A 25,401-nucleotide genomic window follows, 5' to 3' on the forward strand; every position below is an offset into this window, starting at 1 on the left:
GAACCTAGGACCTCATGCTTGCAAGCCCAGTGCTTTGCCCTCTGGGCCACTCCCAGAGTGTGTCTGTGAGGCTTCCCGCAGCTGCTCTGAGCCAAGGCCACCCTGCCAGTGACCCTCAGATGGGACCCCTGGGCCTCCACCCTCACCTGACTGCTGTCTCTTCCCCAGTGCACAGTGCAGCCGTGAATGCCCTCTCCTTCCACCCGGCGGGGAACTACCTGGTCACGGCCTCCAGTGACTCCACACTGAAGATCCTGGACCTCATGGAGGGCCGTCTGCTCTACACGCTTCACGGACACCAGGTGAGGCTGTCGGCCTGGAGCTGAGTCCCCAGGGTCCCGGTGGAGCTAGGGTTCCCCTGCAGGGGCCCCTGCCAGCTGCGACCTCTGGCAGGTGTGCTCGTCCTGTCCCTGCAGCTGAGAAGGGACTGTGGGAATTGATCTGGGCACGGGGCCGAGTGGGATCTGTCCCCTAATGACGCTGGGCTTCCCTTTGCCCAGTGGGTGAGGAGTTCCCTGGAGTCCCCGCCCCCAAGATGGGAGGTGGGGGTTAGTCTCTGCCTTTGGTGACACATCACTGCAGGGTCTCGGGCTGGTGTGGAGCAGGGAAACCGGCGCCTTCGGGACTTTCTGACGGCAGCCAAAGTGCCGACAGTCTCCTCACTCAGCACCTGGCATGGAGGCATTGGTGCCGTGGATGTCTAGGGGGCAGTGGCCAGGCACAGGCCCCTGTGGGCAGGCACTCCTTGGAGATGACCCGGATACGGGCTTCTTGTGATCCCCACCGTGGCGTTGTGGCTGAGCAGAGCAGTTGCTAGACGGGCTCTTGTTGGGGCTTGGTCTCTACTTCCTTTTTTTTTTTTTTTTTTCTTCAATTTTTTAAAAGTTTATTTTTATCTGTTTATTCCCTTTTGTTGCCCTTTTTTTTATTGTTGTAGTTATTATTGTCGTTGTCATTGTTGTTGTTGTTGGATAGGACAGAGAGAAATGGAGAGAGGAGGGGAAGACAGAGAGGGGGAGAGAAAGACAGACACCTGCAGACCTGCTTCACCGCCTGTGGAGCGACTCCCCTGCAGGTGGGGAGCCAGGGGCTCGAACCGGGATCCTTATGCCGGTCCTTGCGCTTTGCGCCACCTGCGCTTAACCCACTGCGCTACCCCCTGACTTCCGGTCTCTACTTCCTAACGGGGTGGAGGGAGCAGATGCCACACCCTCTCAGACTGTGCCCTTCTCATCAGTGAGCAGGCGGGAAAGAGAGAGAAACCAGCTCTCAGGCTGCCTTGTGTCATCTGAGCCCCTCCCTTATTTATCACTGGGTAGAGACAGGGAAGTTTGAGAGGGGAGGGGGAAGACAGAGAGACACTTGGAGTGCTGCTTCACTGCTCATGAGGCTTCTCTGCCCTGCAGGTGGGGGCTGGGGGCTTGAACGCAGTTCCTTGCACGTTGTAGCATAAGCACTTAACCAGGCGTGCCACCACCCAGCCCCTCATCTTAGTCGTTTGTGCTGTGGGGCCAGTGGCCATGGCTGGAGTGGGAGCTCTTGCCTTCTGTTTTCTTGGGGCCTGGGTGGAGGTGCTTGGTGCCTTCAGCCTGTGGTGACCGAGGTCCTTCCCAGCAGGGACCTGTCTGCTGTGCGGATGCTGGCAGGCCTACCCAGGTGTGACGTACAGTTGGCTGCTGGCCTGGGGGGGCAGTGCTGGTCCTGTTCCCAGCTCGTTGGAGAACCACCTTTTTTAGCTCTTTGGCAGATCAGTTACCTAGATTCACAAGTGACTGTTTGGGGGCCTTAAACTCAGGAGGGCATTTGAAAACCGTGTGAATGGCGTGTACTCCCTCAGAGCACGGAACAGGCAGTGCTGTGCAGATAGATACTGCACACCTCCGGGCCAGGCCTTGCCTGCCTTCTCCTCTCTACTCCTGTCTTTTCTTTCTTTTTTTAAAGTTAATTTATTAATTTATTGGAGAGAGACATTGAGAAATTGAGGAGGCGAGGGAGATAGGGAGAGACACAGAGAGACACCTGCAGTCCTGTTTCACTACTTGTGAAGCTTTCTCCTTGCAGGTGGGGACCAAGGGCTTGAACCTCGGTCCTTACTCACTGTAGTGTGTGTGCTTAACCAGGTGCGCCACAACCTGGCTCCATTCTCTCCTCCCCTCCCCTCCTCTTTTCTTTTCCTTCCTTCCTTCCTTTTTTTATTTTTAGATTTATTAATTTGTGTTTGTGTGTGAGAGAGAGATAGCAAGAACCAGAGAGAGAGATGAGAACCAGAACGTCACACTGACCCATGTGCTATTAGAAATTCAACTCAGGACCTGATGCTTAAGAATCCAACGCCTTGGGATTCAGGCGGTAGCGCAGGTGGCGCAAAGCGCAAGGACCGGCTCAAGGATCCCGGGAGCCCCCGGCTTCCCACCTGCAGGGGAGTCGCTTCACAGGTGGTGAAGCAGGTCTGCAAGTGTCTGTCTTTCTCTCCCCTTCTCTGTCTTCCCCTCCTCTCCATTTCTCTCTGTCCTATCCAACAACGACGACAACAATAACTACAACAACTACAACAATAAAAACAAGGGCAACAAAAGGGAATACATAAATTAACATTTTTTAAAAAAATAATCTAATGCCTTAACCACTGTGCCAAGTATTCAATGGCTCCGGGAAGCCCCATTTCCTCTCCCTCCGCTCACCCTGGAGCCCCTCGGGGGTTTATCTTATTAGTTCACGTAGGGTTATTCTTATCTCCCAGAACATCCACTTGCTTTGACATCACTTGTGTCACACACTTCTAAAACTCTTATCTCCTGGTAGGTGGGCTGTGGGGTTGCCCTGCTTCAGACGGGCTTCTCCCCTCCAGCTGCCCTAACTGGATTTGACCTGTGGGAACCCTAGCCTACAGCTGTGTTTCAAAGGCTTTGCTCTCTCCTAATGCCGCATGGAGACGGCTCCAGGGCCTCGAGCATGTGTGATGCTGCTGCATGGCCACCCTGGCTCGGTTTTCTTTTCTTAGAGACACTACAGCTCCTCTCAGCCAGCCTTAAACTCCCCTCCTGTGGGCTTAACTCTCAGGTTTATGCTTGGGGATACCTGTACTCCGCTGGGCAGATTATCTCCCACTCCCAGGACTATCTTTTGTCTTCCTTCCTTTCTTCCCTGGGGCTCAGTGCCTGCACTTGTAGGGCCCCCCGCACCCCCTTTTTTCTTTCCATAGAAGTGAGAGACAGAGAGGGAAAAAAATACAGAGAGGAGAGACACCTGTAATACTATTCCACCACTCATGTAGCTTCCGCCCTGCCAGTGGGGACCAGGGCTTGAACCTGCATCCTCATACATGTTATCACATGGGCTCTACTGGATGTATCACTGCCCAGCCCCTGACTCTTTCTTTAAAAAGACCAGCTATTTTCAGAGAGGGAGAGAACTGGTCCGTCATACTTGAGGGGCCGGGCATCACAGCTGGGACCTCCTGCCTGCACAGTGTCAGCCCTCTACCCACTGACCGCCACCCCTGCTGCAGTGCTCTTTGCTTGTCATCCCTCTCAGGGTCCTGGCGGGCGAGCTATGAGTGCCAGTCACCATCCTGAAGCTCTGGGAAGTGGCGCTTGACTCTGCCACAGCCGCGCGCCCAGTCAGGCAGGAGGAAAGGGAGCCCCCTGCCTCTTGCTGGATGCAGTACAGACCTGGGGTGTCTTGGCATCGTGGACGTCTCCTCTCCCCTTCTCCTCTCCCCCTCAGTGACAGCAAGGAAGACAGGCCGGGAGAGGGACGACTGTCTCACCTACTGCAGCTGTCGCCAGAACCCATGCCCCGAGCAGCCCCATGGTAGCTCTCTGTGGCAAGACTAGGGGTAACGTGCTAGGAATGCACATTTGTTTTTCTGCATTTTCTGAAACATATTCTCAAGCCATGCTCACTTGGTGTAAGTCCCCAGAGCTATTTAGGAGAGGGTGGTGGGCGGGATGTGGGTGGGGAGTTAAATCTGGCTTTTGTGTGTGGCTGTGCAGTTGGTGTTCGTGTCACTGTGGAGTGACTGCGACGTGTGGGGACAGATGGGCACATGCTTCCCTCTGTCCCCCGCCGGCCTGTGGTGCAGCAAGCAGCCAGCCTGCAGGTGCAGAGCCCCGTCCTGGGGCTGCTGTCTGGCAATGTGAGGACCCACTGGTGCCACCAAAGCTCGTCCAGGCTTCATTTGGGTCAGGGCTGGGGAGGTGGTGACAAGGGCCACTCGCCCTCTATGAGGAGTGGCAGTAGTGTGACCACCTGGTCTGGTGGGCGGGAGGCAGCACTTAGAAGTAGCTCGCCAGCCCCACCTCTGCCCCCGTTTCTGGGAAGGCTCTGTGGCTCTTATGTAACCTCTTCATTTGGGTGATAACTCTGTGCTCAAGTCGTTTATACCCCGCCTGGACTGTTGGGCATCTCCTGGGAGAGGTGCAGGGACATGAGGAGAGACAGCAGCCAGTCTACTGCAGCCCGAGTATCCAAGAGCCCAGGGCTGAGGGCAGGAGTGAACTTCGGCCTCGAGGGCTCTCTCTGGTCATGAGGCCACAGCGCCGACACAGGAGCCAAACGCTCCAGCAAGCGCAGGGCCTGCCTAGGGCTGGTGGCAGGAGAGGCCGGCTGGTTGGCTGACTGGCTTGTGGTGTTTCCGCGGCCGCTCTGTCTCTGTCTCATGGCCACTCTCCTCATACCTCTGACTGAGCGTTTGTGGTGTGACAGCCTTACTGGTTCCTTACTGGACCCTCAATACAAAACCGCTGTGGGGACGGCAGTCATGGCTCAGTCACATAGGGACCTCAGTAACTCAGTGGGAAGGGTGAGGGGAGCAGAGGGGCTTGGAAAAGCTGCTGAACTGAACACCTTCTGTGTTTTGCATTAAGAAACAAAAACAAAAACCAGCTTTCTTCGTTGATGCTTTGCTGTTTTGGGAGTGAAGAAACCAGAGAGCCAGGTGGTGGCGAAGCGGGTTAAGTGCACATAGTACAAACGCAAGGACCCGTGCAGGGATCCCGGTCCGAGCCCCGGCTCTCCAGCTGCAGGGGAGTTGCTTCACAAGCGGTGAAGCAGGTCTGCAGGTGTCTGTCTTTCTCTCCCCCTCTCTATCTTCCCCTCCTCTCTCAATTTCTCTCTGTCCTATCCAATAAAATGGGAAAAAAAAAAAGGGCCGCCAGGAGCCGTGGATTAGTAGTGCTGGTACCAAGCCCCAGCAATAACCTTGGAGGCAAAAATAAATAATAAATAAATAGATAGATAGATAGATAGATGAAAGAGAGAGAGAGAGAGAGAGAGAAGAAACCACACAGTGTGGGTCTTGGAAGTTGGCGAGGGAGAGATGGCGTACGGTGCCGACCCTGGTATGGGCCCAGCTGAGCTCAGTGGCCTAGTGCAGCTGGGCCGGGTCAGCAGGGAGAGCTGTATGGAGGCCAGGATGTGTCCAGCGCTGCTGCTGCTGAAGCAGGACGGTCTCATGGAAGACTCAGCAGAGGCAGAGAGGGAGGCTGGACCAGGCTGAGCCTGGGAAGCATCTGCCAGTGGGCCACAGGGAGGTGGGCACCTCTGACCAGAGGGGCAGGTCAGTGTCTCCCGCTAAAGACCCAGCCAGGAGCTGCTGCTCAGTCACGCTCAGGGTCCCTGCAGAATCCCCTGTACCGGGGGTCGGGCGGTGGCCCAGCGGGTTAAGCACACGTGGTGCAAAACGCAACGACCAGTGTAAGGATCCCGGTTCGAGACCCCGGCTCCCCACCTGCAGGGGAGTCGCTTCACAGGCAGTGAAGCAGGTCTGCAGGTGTCTGTCTTTCTCTCCCCCTCTCTGTCTTTCCCTCCTCTCTCCATTTCTCTGTCCTATCTTTAAAAAAAAAAAAAAGAATCCCCTAGACCTGCTCTGTAGGAGCAGGTGGTGCACAGTGCCTCAGCCGCGGCCGCCTGGGCTTTGGGGGCAGGGGGCTCAGCAGCAAAGCGTGCCGATGACAGGCACAAGGCTCCGGGCCGGCAGCCTGTGGCAACGCTGTTGGCGTCACCGAGGTGGAAAGCGAGCCGATCTCCATGGATAGTGGAGCAGTGCTTTGGTGCCTCTCCCTCTTCTTCTTCTAGCGTTTGCCCTTCTTCCGTAGCCAGTCAACAGGTCAGCTTGAAAGCTGTCAGGAGCTGCTTGTCGCTGGCTTTGAAAGTGACTGGGATCCATGTGGATTCAGTCGGCTCGGAAGGATCGTCAGTTTCCCCAATGAATGGGTACTCACGGGATGCACCACGGGAAGGTCGATCCAATGCATCCCTCTCCCTCTCTTACTCTGTCTCTCAAAATACAGAATGCAAATTGAGTTGGAGGTGGTAGCTCAGCAGATACGCTTGTTAGGCCCCCAGTTCATTCTGTGGCATCGTGCTGAAAACAGAGGTGATCCAGTAACTGGAAAGAGCAAGCCGCCAAGCAGGCAGAATAGTCTGGCAAGCTGGTGTGACTTCACAGCTGACACTGTGAGTAACAGAAGAGACGCTGCTAGTTTCCCTGTGGTTGGGAAGCGAGAATGTGCTCCCAGATGACTGGCCGACTACAGAGAAAATCAGGAGAAAAGAAAGGAAGGAAGAAGGAAGAGAAAGTCACAGTGGAAAGTAAACATCTGGTAGTATATAGCAGTGAAGATGATGCGTGCTGACATCTCTGAGCATCTGTCTGTGGTGGCAGTCAGGGAGATTAGTTAGTAACCTTAAATGCATTATTTAGAACCAAGGAAGGTGGGGCCTGGGGAGGGGGGCGGCTCGGCAGGAGACCCTGGGCTTGATCCCCAGCACCACATACAAATCAGAAAGACAACAAAAAATGCATTGTCTTGAGTGGAAGAAATGTGGTCTGACCCAGCTCTTTCACACACACACACACACACACACACACACACACACACACACACACACACACACACACACACACGACTTTTTTTTATTATAGTTTTTTTTCTTAAATATTTATTTTCTTTTTGTTGCCCTTGTTTTTATTGTTGTTGTCGTCATTGTTGGATAGGACAGAGAGAAATGGAGAGAGGAGGGGAATACAGAGGAGAGGAGAGAAAGACAGACACCTGCAAAACTGCTTCACCACCTGTGAAGCGACCCCCCCTGCAGGTGAGGAGCCGGTGGCTCGAATCGGGATCCTTATGCCGGTCCTTGCGCTTTGCGCCACGTGCGCTTAACCCACTGCGCCACCGCCTGACTCCCCACACACAACTTTTTCAAAAGAGGAAACAAACAGAACAGAAACCAAAAAACCAAGCTCATTGCAGAAGACTGCAAAAAGAAGATGGAGAAAGAGAAGGAGCTCTTCAAGCCGGCAGGAGGAGTGGTGGACAGGCCAGTGGGCTGCGGCAGAAGAGGGCCGGGGCCATCTGGGGACCTGGAGACTCGGGGCAGGAATTTCCAGGGTTCTGTGTCCCGGCCCATATAGGCTCAGACCTTCAGGGAGCCCAGGGCTGGCTGCTTGGAGTCACGCTCTGGGCTGCGCTCGCGTGATTCTGGCTGCTTGTGGCCCCAGACAGGCAGGAGCCTTGTGAAAGGCCACTCCTCACAGCAACACAGCTGCCCGGGGGGAGCCAAGCCCCAGCCCTTGAAATTCTCCTCATAGCATGCAGGTCTCTCTCACCACCCTTGGTCTCCTGAGACCGGACTCTGAGGAAAAGTCGCACTTCCTGCGTCCAGGGCTCCCCGCACCTGCTTTCCGGCCCCCTTCCTGCTGAGCCTGGGCTGCCGGCCACACCACTCTGTGCTGCTGTCACTGCTTGGCCTTCGGGGTCTTGTCCATCTGCTGGTTGCGTGATGACAGGAAAGGAGACTGACCCACAGAGTTGTTTGGTCTTTCAGTTGCTGTGACTTCTTGGAAAGCTGCCCTAACTCAGAGATCTCTGGGCAGGCAGAGTTTGCACTCGGCACTCCACATGTCAGTTTCCTTCCCTTTTCTCTGTTCCCGCTTTGTTTTTTCCTCAAAAAAATAGCTATGCTTTTAGAATAACATAGCCATGTCATATACTCTATCAAAGTTGAAAGGTATGGGCAATTGAAAAGCTCTCCAAGAATCAAGTAGAGGGTACCAGAAATCGTGCCGTCCCTTGTAAAAGTCATTTTCAGAAAAAAAAAAAAAAAAAAAGGTTATTTTACTTATTTCATGAGAAAGAGAACCTGAGCCTCCCCCTGACACGTGTGGTGCTGGGGCTCAAGCTCAGGACCTCATGTTTGCAAGCCAGCCCTGCCCGCTGTGCCGCCACCGTGAGCTCTTTAGCCCTGGGAGCCCGTGGTGACTGTCTGCCTGAAAGGTGTCTGAGCAGCAGGCGTCTCTGCCCTCCACTCTGCCCTGGGAGAGGATGCCCTCCACTGTACCCTCCACTCTGCCCTGGGTGCACAGCCTGGGAGGCCTTGCACTTGGCATTTGCCTCTCACTGATGCAGTCAGACATGGTTCCATACATGAGACCATATCGCCTTTGTCCTGTTGGCCGGCAGCACAGGCAGTGAGAGCCACCGGATGGAGTGGTCCTCTGTGTGCCCTCTGCACCTTGTCTGCCCCTGTGAACATGTCAGCTGTGGGGAGGCGGAGTCGCTTTAGTGCAGGTGAAACGCTCTGTGCCAGCTTAGGGCTAGCCAACCTCGCACATCCTTTTTCCTCACCCTGCTTGAGTGCTTTAGAGCAGAGGCGCCATCGGGTGGGTGGGTGGGGGGGGGGGGGCTGAGCCAAAAGAGAGGGTCCAGCTGGCTTTCCACTTGTTTTTTTCTGAGCAGGCAGAAGTGGACCTCACTCAGGTCCCTGTTCTGCTCACAGCTGCTTGGATCTTTCCTGGAATCCAGCAGAAGCTGCTTCCCAGTTTCCTCTAGTCCATGGCCCCACCACTTCCCTCAGCCCCACTGCTCAAGGCCAGGTGTGACCAGCCGGGACTCTTGCTGCTCCCGGCACTGGTCTGGAGGAACGAGGCAAGCTTGTGTCATCACCTAGGAAGAACCTCTCAGACAGCGCTGGGTCCTGTGACACTAGGAGGAAGAGCTGGTCCCTAATGTGGGGTCACAAGGAATCTCAGGCCTGCATCTTCTTGCAGCGGACATGGCCTGTGGGGGAAAGGCCAGCCCTCTTTCCTGGGAGATTTGTGCCCCCTCGCAAGCCTGGATGTTCTCACTGGCCCCAGCACCATTCCGTCACCCATGGGTCTCTGCTCCGTGCCAGCCAGGGTGCTCCCACGTGGCCTCGGGACTCAAGTCCAGCACTTCCACATCATCAGGCTCGTGCTTTACCAAACGATCCGTCTTCCAGCCCCTAGAATCATCTCTTGTGTTTGCTTTGACAGGGCCCTGCCACTACTGTTGCCTTTTCAAGAACAGGGGACTATTTCGCTTCTGGAGGTTCTGACGAGCAAGTAAGTAGAGAACGGACAGGGGCATCTTGGCTGAGCCCATGAGGCAGGACAGGAGGCTGAGCTGCCCTGGGCTGGGCTTCACCAGCTTCCTTGAGGACTCTCATGACTGCAGAGCCTAGAACCCGGGGCAGATGCTCACTCCCGGGGCTTCATCCCTCCTCTCCCGTGGGGATGTCCTGCAGGCGCCAGCCTCCTGGCAGCACCTGAAGGCTCTCTGTCCACACCACGTGGGTTGGCAGGTGTCTGGGCTTTCATTGCCACAAAGAAAGTAAAAGTAGTTTTGCCTAACTTTTTACCTGACTCACATAATTCGACAGTAATCACTGGGCCCTTGCGACAGGTTGCTGAGAGGGACAGGGAGGTGTGACTACTCTCCACATGTGGGCCGGAACTTTGAAAGTGGTCACTAGGCTGGCATCCCCATCAGGAGGGGCCAGGTCAGGGTTTTCTTTTTTTCTTTTCTTTTTTTTCTTTAAGAAAGGAGACATTAACAAAACCGTAGAACAAGAGGGGTACAGTTCCACACAATTCCCACAACCCGATCTCCATATCCCCTCCCCTCCCCTGATAGCCTTCCCATTCTCTATTTCTCTGGGAGTATGGATCCAGGGTCGTTGTGGGTTGCAGAGGGTGGAAGGTCTGGCTTCTGTAATTGCTTCCCCGCTGAACACGGGTGTTGACTGGTCGATCCACACTCCCAGTCTAGAGCAGGGTTTTCTAACCCCCTGACTCCGTGACTTCTTGTTCTTGGCAGGTGATGGTTTGGAAGAGTAACTTTGATGCTACCGATTATGGAGAAGCCATTAAAGTGCAGAGACCCCCAGCCTCGCTGGTCAGCTCCTCCAGGAATCTCGTAAGTGTCCTGAGCCTGTGACTCTGGTGGCCTGACGGGGCCGGGCTAGGGAGGCACTGGAGGGTTAGACCCGCTGCCAGGCAGGGACCTCACTTGCTAGCCAGTGCTTTGACCCTCATGGCACTTTGTCTTGAATCTGCAGTAAACAAACAAGACGTCAAGAGACGGCGAGAGTAGGCTGCTGGGAACCCAGGCAGCATCTCCATGGCTGCTGGTGACTTGTGGCTTGAGGAAGGGAAGGATCTGTCCCATGCTGAGCCCAGGCCACCGGACCCATCTGGTTCCTAGAGGGTACAGGGTCTGCAGCCACAGCTGGGACGAGTGGGAAGGGCCTGTCGCTCTCACTTCCCTCATCACTATTTCTTGTAACTGTGGGGAGGAAGTTCTTTAACCGCGGGCCATTTTTAGTATCTTTGTTGGTAAGAGGATAATCAGTGCTACTTACCAGTGGCATTTCTTGAGGAAGTTTGAGCAGCGACAGAGTCCCATGAATAAGTTCGCACTCAGCCTCGGGAACGTGAACCTTTAAAGGCCCGAGCCCCGAGGGTTTTCAGTTTGGGCGGCCACAGACTGTTCCAGTCTGACTCCTGGGCCTCAGCGGCAGCATGTCCTTTCCCACATGTGGAAATTGGCCTGAACAACAGGAAGCGGCTTACCCAAGGCCCACAGTGAGTCAAGGCCAGACCAGAATAGAAGCAGGAAGCCTCTGAGCCCATCCTGGGCTTCCTTTGGCTCCAGCTTGTGGGTGCCTCCACCACCCCCGTGCTGTGTTTCAGGGCCACTTCTGGATAAAGGCCAAAGGGCTGTATGGTCTTTCTTTCTGAAGTTTGCCCTTGGCCAGAAGGCTCTGTTCTCTCTCGACTTTAGCTAGTGAATCGCCAGTGCTCAGCTGTTGAATGTGGTGAGGGGGGCCGGGGCATCGGTGGTCTGCTGGCTCCCAGTGTATCTCGTACCAGGAAAGACCCTTTCCAGACTCTGGGCTGGGAGTCTCTGGGGTCCAGCCCTTCTCCCCTACAACCAGGCTCCGCCCAGGCCTGTGCACTGTCCTAACTGGGTTGGCTGAGGGAGTAAAGTTGCTGCTACCGTTGTCAAGTTTAGACACCTGGGGGTTATTTACCTGCACGGCCCTGCACCTGGGGCCAAGCATGCTGGTCCACCTGAGCGGGGCTGGCTGACGAGAGACTGTAGGCAGAAGGAGGCTGTCAGCCTCTTCGCTGTCGCAGGCGAGGGCACTGCTGCCTGCCTCTTGAAAGTGGCTAGAAGTCCCCAGCAAGGGGAGAAAGAATCCTGTACTCCTTTTCTTGTTGTTGTTAGAGTGACTTAGACAGGCCGGTTCTTGTCCCTTGGCTCCTGCTCAGAAGTGGGGCACGAGACACCTTGTGGGGCCTGATACTCTAGGAAGGAGGCCTGTGCTGTGGTTTGAGAACCAGGAGCCCCGGGCAGGATGTGTGTGGTGGGCAGACAGCTTAGCAGGGCAAGAACAAGCCAGATCACCTCAGGTCCATGATGGACTGTCGATACCCACAGGGCATCCCCACATGGGTACAGGCAGAGAAGAAGTTGTGGGCTCTGGGGACTGAACCTTGGCTATGTGGCCCGAGGCAAAACCTTCACTCTTTTCAAGCCTCCAGATCCATGACTGGACCTGGAAAGCCCCTGGGAGAGGCCTGTGAGCTTGGCTACTCACAGAGGGACTTGACTCGCTAATCCTAAAGTCTTTCTTTGTTTTGGGATTTCTCTCTATGTATATATATCTGATAGAGACAGCCAAAAATAGAGAGGAGGCGGGAGATAGACACCTGCAGTCCTGCTTCATGATTCGGGGAGCTTTCCCCCTGCAGCTGCAGACCAGGGGCTTGAACCTGGGTCCTCGTGCACTGTAATGTGTGCACGTAGCCAGGTGTGCCACCGCCTGGCCCCCAGAGCTTTTCCTTATTTCTCTTAAACCCCATTGCCACTGTGTCTACATCCGGGCTTTGCTCCAGCCATACGCCCACACGCACACACGTGTGCCATGTGGCGTGCACCTCAGGGGCTCCTCTGATTTCGGGACTCAAGGCCAAGAGGAGAGCCGGGGTGGGGGTGGGGGCTTGTTTATGTACACAGGATAAAAATCTACCACTCTAGAATGTGCGGTTTGGTGGTGATACCTTTATATTATTGTGCAGCTGTTAACGCCGTCATCCACAGAATTATTTAATTCTCCCAAGCTGAGGAGAGAGAGCCGGTTGGTAGAGTCAGTGGTTGTGTTTCCCAAGGTGTGTGTGTGTGTGGGGGGGAGTGCCCCAAGGTTTCCCTGGCACTGAGCTAGCACTCGGTGACAGGCTCCATGGCTGGTCTGATGTCTCAGCTCCTCACAAAACCCTGCAGCTCTGTGCTCCACCCCTCAGCTCTGTCCACATCCCACCTGTGCCCCAGCCCGGGGCTTCTCAGCGCCTTAGTGGCACCCTCCGTCCTTGGCCCTGCTTGCTGTAGACGCTGGAGCAGCGTCCTGGCCCTTTCCCACTAGATGTCAGTAGCATCGCCTCCTCCCTGGCTGTGACAACCAAAACTGTGTCCAGGCATTGCCAGGTGTGCAGGGGACGGACAGAGCCACAGCCTGTCCTGAGCCGTCTCCAAGGTGAGCCCAGTAAGGAGGCGGTGGGAGTACGTGTGTGTGGCCAGGGTCGATCGTTGTGGGTGCTGTCCTGGGCCAGAGCTTGAGACCCTCATTCAGCTGCGGCTCAGGTCTGTCCTCCTGGATCTTCTTTTTTTGGACAGAGAGAACTTGAGAGGCAGGGGGAGGTAGAGGAGGGGAGAGAGACCTGCAGCCTTGTTTTGCCACTCATGGAGCTTCCTCCCTGCAGGTGGGGACGGGGGCTTGAACTCCCATCCTTGTGCACTGCCACCTAGCCCCTGCTCTTGGATTTCCTGACAGCCTGCTTGCTGGGACTATTATTTGTCCTGTGACACTTTGGAATCTTCCAGTCATGATGGCAAACAACAGCAGCAACAGAAACAACTTGGTTTTCCTTACTTGTAATTTTAAAAAATATTTATTTATTTTCCCTTTTGTTGCCCTTGTTTTTTATTGTTGTTGTGGTTATTATTGTTATTGATGTCATCATTGTTGGATAGGACAGAGAGAAATGGAGAAAGGGAAGATAGAGAGGAGAGAAAGACAGACACCTGCAGATTTGCTTCACCGCCTGTGAAGTGACTCCCCTGCAGGTGGGGGCTGGGGGCTCGAACCAGGATCCTTACGCCGGTCCTTGCGCTTCACGCCACCTGCGCTTAACCCACTGCACTACCGCCCGACTCCCTCCTTCCTTGTAATTTGAGAAAGTACTTGCCCTTGTTGCCTGGGGCCCCCTGGCTCTGAGATGGTAGCTGCCCAGGCAGACTTGGCTTCTTCCAGAGTCATAGCGCCAGCACTGTGCCCCCAAAGCTTCCGCAAATGGTCTCTGTCTCCTTTAGCTCTGGGCCGTGTGCCTTGAGAGCTGCTTGACACAGGCCTGAGCGTGTGGGAAGCCCTTTGGTCCAGAGCTGCATCTTACGTTTCCATCACTGTCTAGGGCAGCCCTGTGAGCCTGGGACAACCCCTCCGCCCTGGAACGCCCCTGCCAGGACCCCCACTCCGACCGTGGCGTTCATTTGCTTGCTCTCAGGATGAAGGCCATCCTGGAGCCCACTCTGAATAGAGCTCTGTTCATCGCCAGAGCTATTTTCAACCTCTGGTTGAAATTCACAGCTTATTTTTAGGCACATTTCATGTTGAAAAGCACAAGCCATTTCCCAGCCCTTCAGAATGAGAATAATGGCTTCCATTTTTCCTCTGTTCTTGGCTGGGTTTGTATGGGGAGGGCAGGGTCTTAGGGCTGTGGCTGGGGAGTGTTCTCCTCAGAGAAGGGTTCCAGCCCCACACTGGGGGGTTGGGGGGCAGGAAGCTCTGAGTTCTGCCTCGTGACTTATTGCCAGACGCAGGAGTTCGAAAAGCGCTGCCTGTGGGTACATAAGGGCCCCTCCAGAGGAGCTGCCGCCTGGTCCACGAGGGTGGGAGTCCTGCGAGCTTGTTTACTGGTGCTTGGGCTGGCTTCCCCAGCCAGCCCACCTCCTCTGTGGTCGTCCACAGAGGCCTTGCTCCCTCCTGCTCTCTATACTTTAGGGTCTTTCTTGAGGAGGAGGGGTGGACCTTAGTGTTTTGACTGACTTCGGATTTGTCACCTGCCCCCCCCCCCCCAACCAAAGTCCTGGCCACCACAGGACTGAGTTCTGCCTCAACCACAAAAGCATTTGAAACGACTTTAAATAGCTAAGAGGCACTTACTTGATTTGCTCTCCTTCTTCTTCCCCTCCCTCCGAACATCTGAGGGCCTGTTATGCAATTGGGAAGGGAAGTAACACGGAGGGGGGGAGGGGGGGCGAAGGCAGAAATGTAGGGAGTTCAGTAGAGCTGGAAAACCACTTTTTGTGCGCTCAGGACTGGCTCCCTCCAGTCAGACAGTGCCCCTGAGCTCCACACACCTCGAATGGGAGAGAGATCGGGCTCTCCTTTGGGAAGTTGCAGGTGGTACATGCCAATCGGGTTCTTGGAACTGGGCCTGGCATATTGCAAGTATTCAGCAAGCTTTAGCTGTTTTTAAAGCGTTCCTTTTCTTTCCTGTGTCCTACTGTGAGCTAAATGAGCCCTCTCCCCAGTCAGGCCGACTGTGTGCTCAGAATTTGGGAGGATGAGGGGATGGTGAGCAGGAGAAGGGGCCAAACCCTGGACAACCATTTAGGGGGAAAAAAATCGGATGGAGACAGAGTCAGGGAGAGAGGAAGGAAGAGATACCACAGCAGCACTGCACCGTATGGGCGCGTCCCCAGGCCATGCGATGCCGGGACTATGACCAGGTGTATGCCCTCCAGGGTGCACTGTCTGCTAGCCCCAGGGATCATTTCTGAAGTCAGCTTCTGCTGCAGATCAGCCTTGTGTGGTCCTGTGAGGGGTTTAGACCTTGGTCAGCACCCACTGTACTTCCTGAGGAGAGACCCACGCTCTCTGTGCTCCTGGAGAAGGAAGCAAGTCCATGAAGGGGGTCTTCAACTGCGTAACTGCTGAGGGCCCCCAGAGCCTCCATGTCCCCAGGACGGGAGGTTGAGTTAGCTGAGACTGTCTGGCCCGAGGCCTCGGCCTTCCCTGAGGATGGCCTCTTCTTTCTTCCTGCCTCCTCTACTTCAGAGACTAGAGTCCCTGCTACGACTCAGCAGCTTCCACAAGTCTGGCCTGATGTGCTGTACAGCTGGGCCGTAGCTCTTAAGATCTGGGTTCTTATCCCAGGCACCTGTCCCATGAAGTCAAGGTTAGCAGTGGGGGAAGGGGCCTGTTTCCACCTGCCGTAGTTTTTTTTTAATTTCATTTATTTATTTTTAATGACAGAGAGAAAGATACACACAGGGAGTTACCAGAGCACTGCTCAGCTCTGTCTTATGGTGGTGCTGGGGATTGAACCTGGGACCTGGGAGCCTCAGGCATGAAAGTCGTTGGCATAACCACTATGCTGTCTCCCCAGCCCACATTTGCTTTCTTATTTAGGAACACAGGGGACATGGGCCTCTTATTGAGAGCAAATATCTTCTGACATTTTCTTTTAGCAATAGGAGTGTAGATTGGGGGGGTGGTGGAGTTGGCAAGCAAGGTGCTGTGGATGTTTGGAGTGAACCCTGCCTGTGCCTTAGAAAGGAGCCCCCCTTTCTCCACTTGACCCCAGTTCTGGAGCCGATTTCCCCCCCCTCCAGGGTTATTTCTGTGCCTGCACTACAAATCCACTGTTCCTGGTGACCATTTTTGCCATTGTTGTTATTGTTATTGCCAATTTTTTTTTTTAAATCAAAACTGTTAAATGGGGTCTTTAACTGCAGAAGAGTCAGACGATGTCCTGGCACTTACACACGCTGGGAGAGGGCAGGTTCCAGGTGACAGACACCCATCGCTGCCCCTACCCCTGAACTTAGGGCCTGTGTGAAGGCTGGCATGCCTCCAGTGTGCTGAGGCCACCCACCCACTCCCCTCCAGCAGAGTAGTTGGCATTGTGAACAAGAGCCTGGAAAAAAGCAGACCCCCTCCCCTTCCCAAGGGCCACCTTCCCACCTGGTTTGACAGCTGTGTTCCCACTCGGGAACAGTGGAGAGCTTACTTTTCATGTTTTCTGGACCTCTCGCAAGCCCAGCCCTGCGCAGCTGCCATGGCCCAATTCATCCCCACTCCCTGTGCTGCACCAAGTATGTGCCTGGGCCCCGAGTTCTCCTGCTCGGGAGGGTCCCAGGCGGAGAGACCGTGACTGGAGAAGAGCAGAAAGCACTGCTCCCATCTCCCAGCCCTGGAACACCCACTCAGGCCCAGTAGGAGACACGCACGGGATTCAGAGGTGCGTGCACACATGCCGGCTCTCCCCCGGCATCGACCTGCCCATCCCCCTCAGTCACAGTGGCCTCCCGGTGCGCATCCCTGTTGTCCGTCCACAAGACCTCCAGGTTCCTGTGCTTGTGGGGCATCTCCAGGTCTGCCAGAATGACCTGGGCCTGGCAGAGTGCTGCCGAGTCACCGGAGGCCTGGCCGGCCAGGCACCTCCCGGTGTGGGGATTGCCGTCTCAACGGGGATTAGCTGTTCCGGCAGGGGTTCTCAGCCACACTAGGGGCATGGGTGATACTAGACATTTCTGGCTTTTGAGAGTCGGTTTCAAAGTGGTGAGCAGGGTGGGGGAGACAGCCTAATGGTTTTGCAAAAGACTTTCCTGCCTGAGGCTCTGAGGTCCCAGATTCAATCCCCAGCACAGCACATATAAGCATGGTGACTTCAGTTTTGGCGAGGATTCTCTGAGCTGTGCCCCTGTTCCCCGGCAGAACTGGACTCCTCCTCTGAGTCTCTTTTCAGATGGTACCTCCTCCATGGGGTCTTCCCAGGAGGCCAGCAGGTGGTGAGTTCTTCCTGTTGTGCCCGGCACTCTGAGCACTTCCCCGGCTGGGCTGGCTGGAATCCCCACTGCTCAGGCCCTCTGTCCTGCGTTCAGTTGTCCGGCAGATGTAAAGCCTCCCTGGAAGGCCTCAGCTTTGGTCTCCTTGCGCGCCCAGCAGGGCAGCTGGACCTGTGAGGCTAGAGGCAGGCTGTGGCTCATCCCTGTCAGCCTCCGACAGCCTCAGGGCAAAGGAACCATCCCCCTGGCCTGTCAGCATGCGAGCAGGTGTCATGAGTTGCTGTGGCCGGTGCCTGTGCTGTGGGGGGCAGAAGCCCCTGCGTGCCCACGGGCCCAGAAGTCGCGGGACTTCACGTCATTTTCAGTGGAAAACAAGCCCTTTGCAGCTTCTGTTTTCCAGACTGGGTGGTGGCGTGGCCCATGTGGTATAAGGGTGCTGGAGAATGCTTGTGTTTATGCTCTCATTGGTTACCATGGGAAAAATCAGAATAGATGGTTTCCATGGAGATTATCTTAAAATTAGTTTCTTGGAAGGTCCAGACATTGCTGGAGGGTTCAGTGGCTGCTCTGGGTGCCTCCGGAGGCCCTCTCTGTAGCAGTGCCAGACTCTGGGGTGAACAGCTGTAAATCGAGACGGATCTGCCTCCTGTGCGTGGGGCTGCCAGGACGCTGGGGAGGGGGCGCTCCCGGGCCTCAGCCTCCCCTGGGCCCCAGCTCCATGGCTCTGCTCATTCATTCCTGTCATGTGGGAGCCTTTTTTTTTTTTTTTTAATTAAGCAAAACAATAAACCTTTATGTTGTGGAAAATTTCAAGCTAGAAACAAAAGTTGAGAGAATATTATGACGAGGCCCCCGACACTCCTCTCCCCTCACCTAGTTCCGGCATCTCGCCGGGCTTCTTTAACTCCCCCTGCCTGCCTCCCAAGACAGACAGACAGACACACGTTTCAGAAGAGCCAGGGTCCACGGGTCTAATCCCAGCTGTGCCCGTCTGCCCTGGATGAGGACGCTGCCCGTTGGCACAGCTGCAGCAGCTCTCTCTGCACACCCACAGCACTCATTCATCTTTCGGCACCAGATGTGTCGTCCATACTCACACATTTCCGCATTTTGTCAGGAATGCTGTCTGGGGCTTTTTGTTCCACTAAAGATGTAGGAGGATTTGAGGAAACCTGTCTCTCCTTTTCGCCGTGGTTCTGGTGCATGGAGGGATGGAATGGTCTTGGCTTAGAGTTGGGCAAGAGGGACTTAAGGACTCTACCCCGCCCTGTCCTCAAGGACAGCTACGTGCTGTGAGCTCCAGTACACCCTGTGTCTAACCTGGACACGGGTCACCCTGCAACTGTGGGGGGGGGGCAGAGGAGAGGTGCTGTAACCTCGGCTCACACCAGCTGTGCGCAGCTTCATTTTCCTGGGAAAGGGAGGCTGTGAGACCCTGTGGGACACAGCCTCCTTTAACTCCGTTGTGGGCAGCACGGGGGCTGAAAGGCTCTGGTGCATCTGAGACCCACCGCTTCCGCGGGGTAGGCAGAGCCAGGCCTGGGTGTCTGTTTCAGCAGAGTTGGCTTGTGTCCTATAAAACTGCACAAAATATGAATTACTGAAGCTTGGGAGTGCTGCCCGGGTGTGGTCGGTGCCTCTGACACTCTCCATTGAACTGAGCGCAAGGAGAGTTTAAAATAGCCAGCCTTTGTTCTGAGGTTTTAAAATTCAACTCCAGTAGTTACAATGATCTGTCTTCAAGTGCATCTATAAATAAACCACCACTGTGTCTCTTTGTCACCAAAAGCTTCGGAGGCTTCCAGAGACATCGGCTGTGCCGCTGCTCTTCATCTGACGCCTCTCATCTGTGGGGCAGCTGCAGCAGGCGGCAAGCAGAGCTGACACTCGGCAGTCGGTAGTGACAGCGACACGTCCCCTTCTAAATGGCCCACAGCCCCCCCCCCCAAGACTCACTAAAGAGGGGGAGGTGTAACCTTGCCTTGCAGAGACCTCACAGAGATCACCATCTCCACAGGTCACGGTCGACACCGCGAGTAATAATTCCTACCTGAGTGAGCCCTGTGATGTCACATGCATGGCTTTCATGGTGCTCTTGTCAGAAATACATAACATTAGGGGTCGGGCAGCGGGTTAAGCGCACATGGTGTGAAGTGCAGGGACCCACACAAGGATCCCAGTTCAAGCCCCCAGCTCCCCACCTGCAGGGGGGTCATTTTGCGGGCGGTGAAGCAGGTCTGCAGGTGTCTGTCTTTCTCTCCCCCCTCTGTCTTCTCCTCCTCTCTCCATTTCTCTCTGTCCTATCCAACAACAAAAGCAACAACAACAACAACAACAACACGGGGAAAATAACGGCCTCTAGGAGCAGTGGATTCGTAGTGCAGGTAGTGATAACCCTGGAGGCAGAAAAGAGAGAAAAAAGGAAAGAAGGGAAGAGAAGAGAAGAGAAATACGTAACATCAATCCAGTCATGAGGAAATATCAGAGCCATGCTGAGCAGCGTTCTTAAAAGGTGCATTTGTTTATTAATGAGAGAGAGAGAGAACCAGAACGTGACTTTGGCACATGGGGTTTCGGAGATCGAATTTAGGATCCCCTACTTAAGAACCCAGTATTCCAGTTGGGGATTGGGTGGTAGCGCACTGCGTTAACAACTACAACAAGGTAGCAACAAAAGCAACAAAATGGGAAAGATGGCCTCCAGGAGCAGTGGACTCGTAGTGCAGGCACGGAGTCCCAGCAATAACCCCGGAGGCAAAAAAAAAAAAGAGCCCAGTGTTGCTGCCCACCCACTGTGCCCCTCCCAGGCCCTTTATTGAGCAACATTTGACAACATAGTCAAGATGCTCCAGGAAAAAGGGGAAAGCGAGGAACTCGAGCACAGACTATAGGCAACTGAGAAGAAAGGTACAGCGTGAGATCTTGGAAAGGATTCTGGAGGGGTGCCGGCTGGTGGCACACCTGGTTGAGCGCACATGTTACAGTGTGCAAGGCCCTGGGTTTGAGACCCCGGTCCGCACCTGCAGGGGAAAAGCTTCATGAATGGTGAAGCATGGCTGCAGGTGTCTCTCTGTGTGTCTCCCTCTCTATCACCTCCCCCTCTCAATTTCTGGCTGACTCTATCAAATAAATAAAGATAATAAGAAAGAAAGAAAGGAAGAAAGAAAGAAAGGCCTTAAAAAGAGAAAGAAAAAAAAAAAAGGGAGGAAGGAAGGAAAAAGGATTCAGGAGTATCAGGACCCAAGGGTGGCAACAGGAAACTGGTGAAGGTCCAGCGGGGCCCATCGTGTGGAGAGTGGAGCCGTCCCAGCGCTCGTTTCTGCTCTTCTCGTCTAGAACTGGCGGTTATGTAAGCAAGATGTTAACTCTGGGGGAGGGAGCGTGGGCTTTTCCAGCTAGTCTCAAATAAATTCTAATCAGTTGAATAAACAAAAAACCAAACCTACAGCCAACACTTGGGCTTTTATCAGAAGTCTGAATCATCTTCTTTATTTTACGTCAGTTTTCAGTTTCTTTATTGGGGGATTAATGTTTTACATTTGACAGTCAGTGCAATAGTTTGTACACGCACCTTCCTGCAGGTGGGCATTTCTGTCTCAGAGTAGAAGGTAAGTAGCCCTCAGGTACTCAGTACCTTCCCTGTGGTGGAGCAGGTGCTGGCCCTGAAGGAAACGCAGTGAGTTCAGAGAGAGCGAGAGAGAGAGCAACGGAGAGAGCGCATGGGGACCAGCAGGGCAGCTTGGCCCACTGTCCGAGAATGATCCAGAGGTACATCCTCTACAGCAACTTCTGGACAGATGTCAGCAGATGCTTTCAAGCATGATCGTGGGTTCAAGACAAGTCTGCCTCCCTGCCTCCATTTGCAACTTCTGGGGCCTGTGAGCAGACCCACCCCACCGTCCAGCCCCGCTTTCTACCTTCTTGTCCGAGTTCCTGACCCCTGAGCTCTGCGTCACCAGGAGTGGTGGCTTGAAGGACTTCAGCCCCAAGAGGGATAGTTTTCCGTCTCCCTCAGAAACCCGCCCCCCCCCCCCCCAGGAGAAATGGGGACCTGCTCTGAGCCAAGGAATGGTGGCCCTGTGACAGTCGGCTTGCCTTCTGACGGTCACCAGCAGTTTGCAGTTGCTCAGCCTTTCCCTTCCAGTCATTTCATCTTTGCTTGTCCCTGTGACAGCCCCCAGATGTGTAAGACATTTCAGTAAGATAGACCTCCCCAGCGCCACTTCTGTTTCCTGGGTGCATATTCGGACAGTAGAATGACTCTCCATTTCCTGCTTACCAGGGCTGTGCTTTCACTCCTTTGAAGAACGTGACTTCATACATCAGCCCTCTTCTGTGAGGGGAAATACTTGGAAACCTTCAGAGACTGAGCCTGGGGGATCAACAGAAGGTCTCTGGGAACCGAATCCAGGAGTGACTGACCTACCCCTGGGTGCGGGGGCCTCGGTCTTGACTTGGGCCTGGGGAAGAAGATTGGGGTTCTTTGGTTTGTGCACTGAGTGTCTCCCACAAGCCAGGTGGGCCTGTGACCAACACAGGGATAATAGATGACAGATACCTATGGTCCCCAACTCACAGGATGGCTTCTCTCAAGGAGAGGACTTCGCGGCGAGGAAGTGAGCCTGGGGTTCTGGGGGTGAATGATTCTGATCCTGTGAGGAAATTTGAAAGTTGGGTTGGGTCAGGCATAGCAAGTCTTCATCCTCATATTCCCTCTTAGACTCATCTTTTTTTTTAAAAAAAATGTTTCATTATCTTTATTTACTAGATAGATACAGCCAGAAATCAAGAGGGAAGGGTGATAGAGAGGAAGAGAGACACCTGCAACATTGCTTCACCACCACCTGTAAAGCTTCCCCCCTGCAGGTGGGGACCAGGGACTCGAACCCTGGTCCTTGTGCATAGTAACATGTTGCGCTCAACCAGGTGCGCCACCATCTGGCCCCTAGACTCATCTTTTAGCCCTTTCATAATTCCTGTTCCAAAGGACACCCCACCTGCTTACCAGTAGTGGGGTCCTCGGCTCTTACACAGTCCCAGAGCATCTGATCAAGTTCAAGGCTGCCGTGCTGACCCCAGGCCCCGTGACCCAGCACCCCATCCTCCTTGGGGGCCCAGTGTGGGAGACTCCTGAAAGTGCCCTGCAAGTTCCTACTCTTATTTTTTAATTTAATTTAATTTATAGAATGGAAATATTGACAAGACCATAGGATAAGAGGGGTATAATTCCCACCACCAGAACTCTGTATCCCATCCCCTCCCTTAGAAGTTCTCCTGTTCTTTATCCCACTGGGAGTATGGACCCAGGATCATTATGGGGTGCAGAAGGTGAGAGGTCTGGCTTCTGTAATTGCTTCTCCGATGAACATGAGCATTGACAGGTCAATCCATACTCCCAGTCTGTCTCTTTCCCCTAGTGGGGAAGGGGTCTGGGGAGGCAGGGCTTCAGGACACATTGGTGGGGTCTTCTGCCCAGGGAATTCAGGTTGGCATCATGGTATTATTGTCTGGAACCTGGTGGCAGAGTAATGAAGCTGGAGAGTTGACATTCCATGCCTGACGTCTCTGGACACAGTCCGAAGTGTAACATGCCGAGGTGGTACTGTTTGCATTGCTTAGGTTGGGATCAGCGGATGCAGTATCAGTTGGTATGAATTGAGAGAAGCATGCAGGAAAGCGAGCCCCACCCTAGAGGTTCCAGGACTGGGAGAAATATGGGCTTTATAGAGAAAGAGGAGGGTTCCTGCTGTCTTTGGGTTTAAGAAGGCAATAGATAGTTATTACTATAACCAAATTATTCGGCAGTTGGGTTAACTTGGAAAATCCCGTCATTAGGATCTGTTGTACCGTACAAGACCTCACCAGCATTGATGTCCTTTAAGGCTATTTACATGTAGCTGTACCTGACAAAATGACGCCACCAGTTGCTTCTGTTCTCCCTGGTCTAAGCTTATAGGTGGCAAGTTCCTACTCTAGCTCGAGGGTGGGAGCAGTCACCAAGCCCCAAACTCACGTTTGGACTAGCTGAGAAGATCTTGTGGGCAAGCGTGACCAACAGTCAGACAGTTCTGAGAAACCAGAATTCCTCCTGCGATCAGGACTGTTGAGCACCTAAAGTTTCCTCTTGTCGGACTCTAGGGCACAATCCTAAAATTGCAAGGCTGTAGCTTAGCTGGTCCACAAATAACGTGCGGTGAGGACAGTTGTAGGTTTCTTCGGAGCTTTGGTTTGAGAAAATACCCACACCTTGTTTTCTTTGAGGAGATGGAGGGGAGGGTGAGCTTACGTGCTGCCTGCTCTCCTCAGCAGGGTCATGGGTGTGGGTCACAGACATGGATGGCAGGTATGGACACCTGTCAACTTTTCATAAGGGCAAATTGTCAAAGCCAAAGGTTTTAGAGAAATACTAGTCTGTGCTATTCAACAAGTGGTCTCGGGAGTCGGGCGATAGCTCAGCGGGTTAAGCGCATGTGGCGCAAAGCACAAGGACCGGCGAAAGGATCCCGGTTAGAACCCCTGGCTCCCCTCCCCACCCCCCGCAGGGGAGTCACTTCACAGGCGGTGAAGCAGGTCTGCAGGTGTCTGTCTTTCTCTCCCCCTCTCTGTTTTCCCCTCCTCTCTTCGTTTCTCTGTCCTATCCAACAATGACGACATCAATAGCAACAATAATAATAACTGCAACAATAAATAAATGTTTAAAAATAATAGTAAATAAATAAATATATTTTTAAAAAGTGGCCTCACCTTAGCTTGCTGTTGACTCTGCCCCTACACTTAGATTGTGGAGTGGACACTTCAGTCGTGTGTGTGTCTGTGTGTCTGTGTCCTTCCAGTTATGCACTGGACTCTGTTTTGGAAACACAATGACATGAGTGGTGTTCAGTGTGTGTAGTGGCCCAGTGGGCCACCCATCCGGGTCTGGACAAGGAGGATCCGGGTCTTGGGTGGAGGTCACATCCTTCTCGAGCCCAGACTCATGTGGTGCACCCATTCCTGGATGCTTTGATCTGTTACAGAGTTTCAGTTTCTGGAGCTGGCCAGTGAGGGGGGGGGGACAAGGTCCAGTGTTAGAACTTCAAAAAGGCGGAGAAGGTCTCCCCAAGCAGGTGTTAACAAATGACCAGCACCACCACCCACCAGAGGGGGCTGCTGGCCAGCGGGTTAGTGATATTAAGCTCCAGCTAGTCCTGGCTGCTGTCCAGGTTGTGTGCAGACTTCACTTGCTCTTGATTGTCAAGCTGTGTGCAAACCTCTAAGTGGCCTGACATTCCACAGCCCGAGTGGCCGCTGCTTGGGAAACGCTGCCTGGGGACCTGACCGCTTTCTCAGCGACCGTCAGGGAGACCGAGGCTTTGGGAATTCGGCTACACCAAAGCATGACTCTGGCATTCTGCGCTCGGAAACGTAACCCCCCAGACCAGTGGTGGGCCTCAGGGGCCTCATGTGGACTCTCTTTTTTGTTGCCCACTGGTAATGTCACACGGTGGAGTGGTTCTTCACCCGGAAGGCAGAGTAACAGAGTTGTGCAAAGTCCCTGCGACGTAGTCTCTGTCCTGTGGCGGGGCACATTGGGCTCCTAGTGTCATTTCACTGGTAACTGCAGGTTTTAAAGTCAGGCTTAATATCAAGAGTACCATTCATCGTTCTGGAAAATGAACTGGTGGAGCCAGGTGGCGGCGCACCTGGTTGAGCGCACGTGTCACAATGTGCGAAGATCCAGATTCGAGCCCCCAACCCCCACCTGCAGGAGGAAAGCTTCATGAGTGGTGAAGCAGACCTGCAGGTGTTTCTCTGTTTCTCTTCCTCTCTGTATCCCCCCCCCTTCCTCTTGATTTCTGGCTGTCTCTAGCAAATAAATAAAGATAAGAAAGGAAATGAACTGGTGTTCTGTGAGTCTATACAAGCAGGTACTATCATGTACCCGCAGTATATAGCAACAATCACGACCAAGACAGAGACTGTTTCAACACCCCGGAAAGTCCCCTGTGTCCTTGTAGCTAATCCACTCTCTCCCTCTGCCCCCAAGAAATTGCTAATCTGCTTTCTGTCACTAAAGATTAGTTTACATTTTTGAGAATTTGGTAAATGGAGTTACATAAGCATATATTCTTTTTCATCTGGGTTCTTTCACTAAATCTGATTCGAGATTCACCCTTCTGGGCACATGTCCGTCACTCTCTAGGCAGCTGATTTAGAGTCCATGCAGTGTCTGTACCACAGTCTGTCTAACTGCCTACTGGTG

General features: G+C 53.9%; 1 protein-coding gene across 3 annotated transcripts in view; it reads left to right on the top strand.

Annotated features, from left to right (window-relative positions):
* The window catches only part of POC1A (POC1 centriolar protein A), an 89,092-nt gene that overhangs the window by 25,669 nt on the left and 38,022 nt on the right, over window positions 1–25,401 (top strand). For all 3 annotated transcript variants that reach the window (XM_060204561.1, XM_060204562.1, XM_007527315.3), the window contains exons 7-9: window positions 169–302; window positions 9,302–9,370; window positions 10,125–10,223. In XM_060204561.1, the coding sequence (XP_060060544.1) occupies window positions 169–302; window positions 9,302–9,370; window positions 10,125–10,223 (302 nt within the window). The remainder of the gene's footprint in view (window positions 1–168; window positions 303–9,301; window positions 9,371–10,124; window positions 10,224–25,401) is intronic.

This window comes from Erinaceus europaeus, chromosome 12 (assembly GCF_950295315.1).
Source record: "Erinaceus europaeus chromosome 12, mEriEur2.1, whole genome shotgun sequence".
In the NCBI taxonomy this organism is placed as follows: domain Eukaryota; kingdom Metazoa; phylum Chordata; class Mammalia; order Eulipotyphla; family Erinaceidae; genus Erinaceus; species Erinaceus europaeus.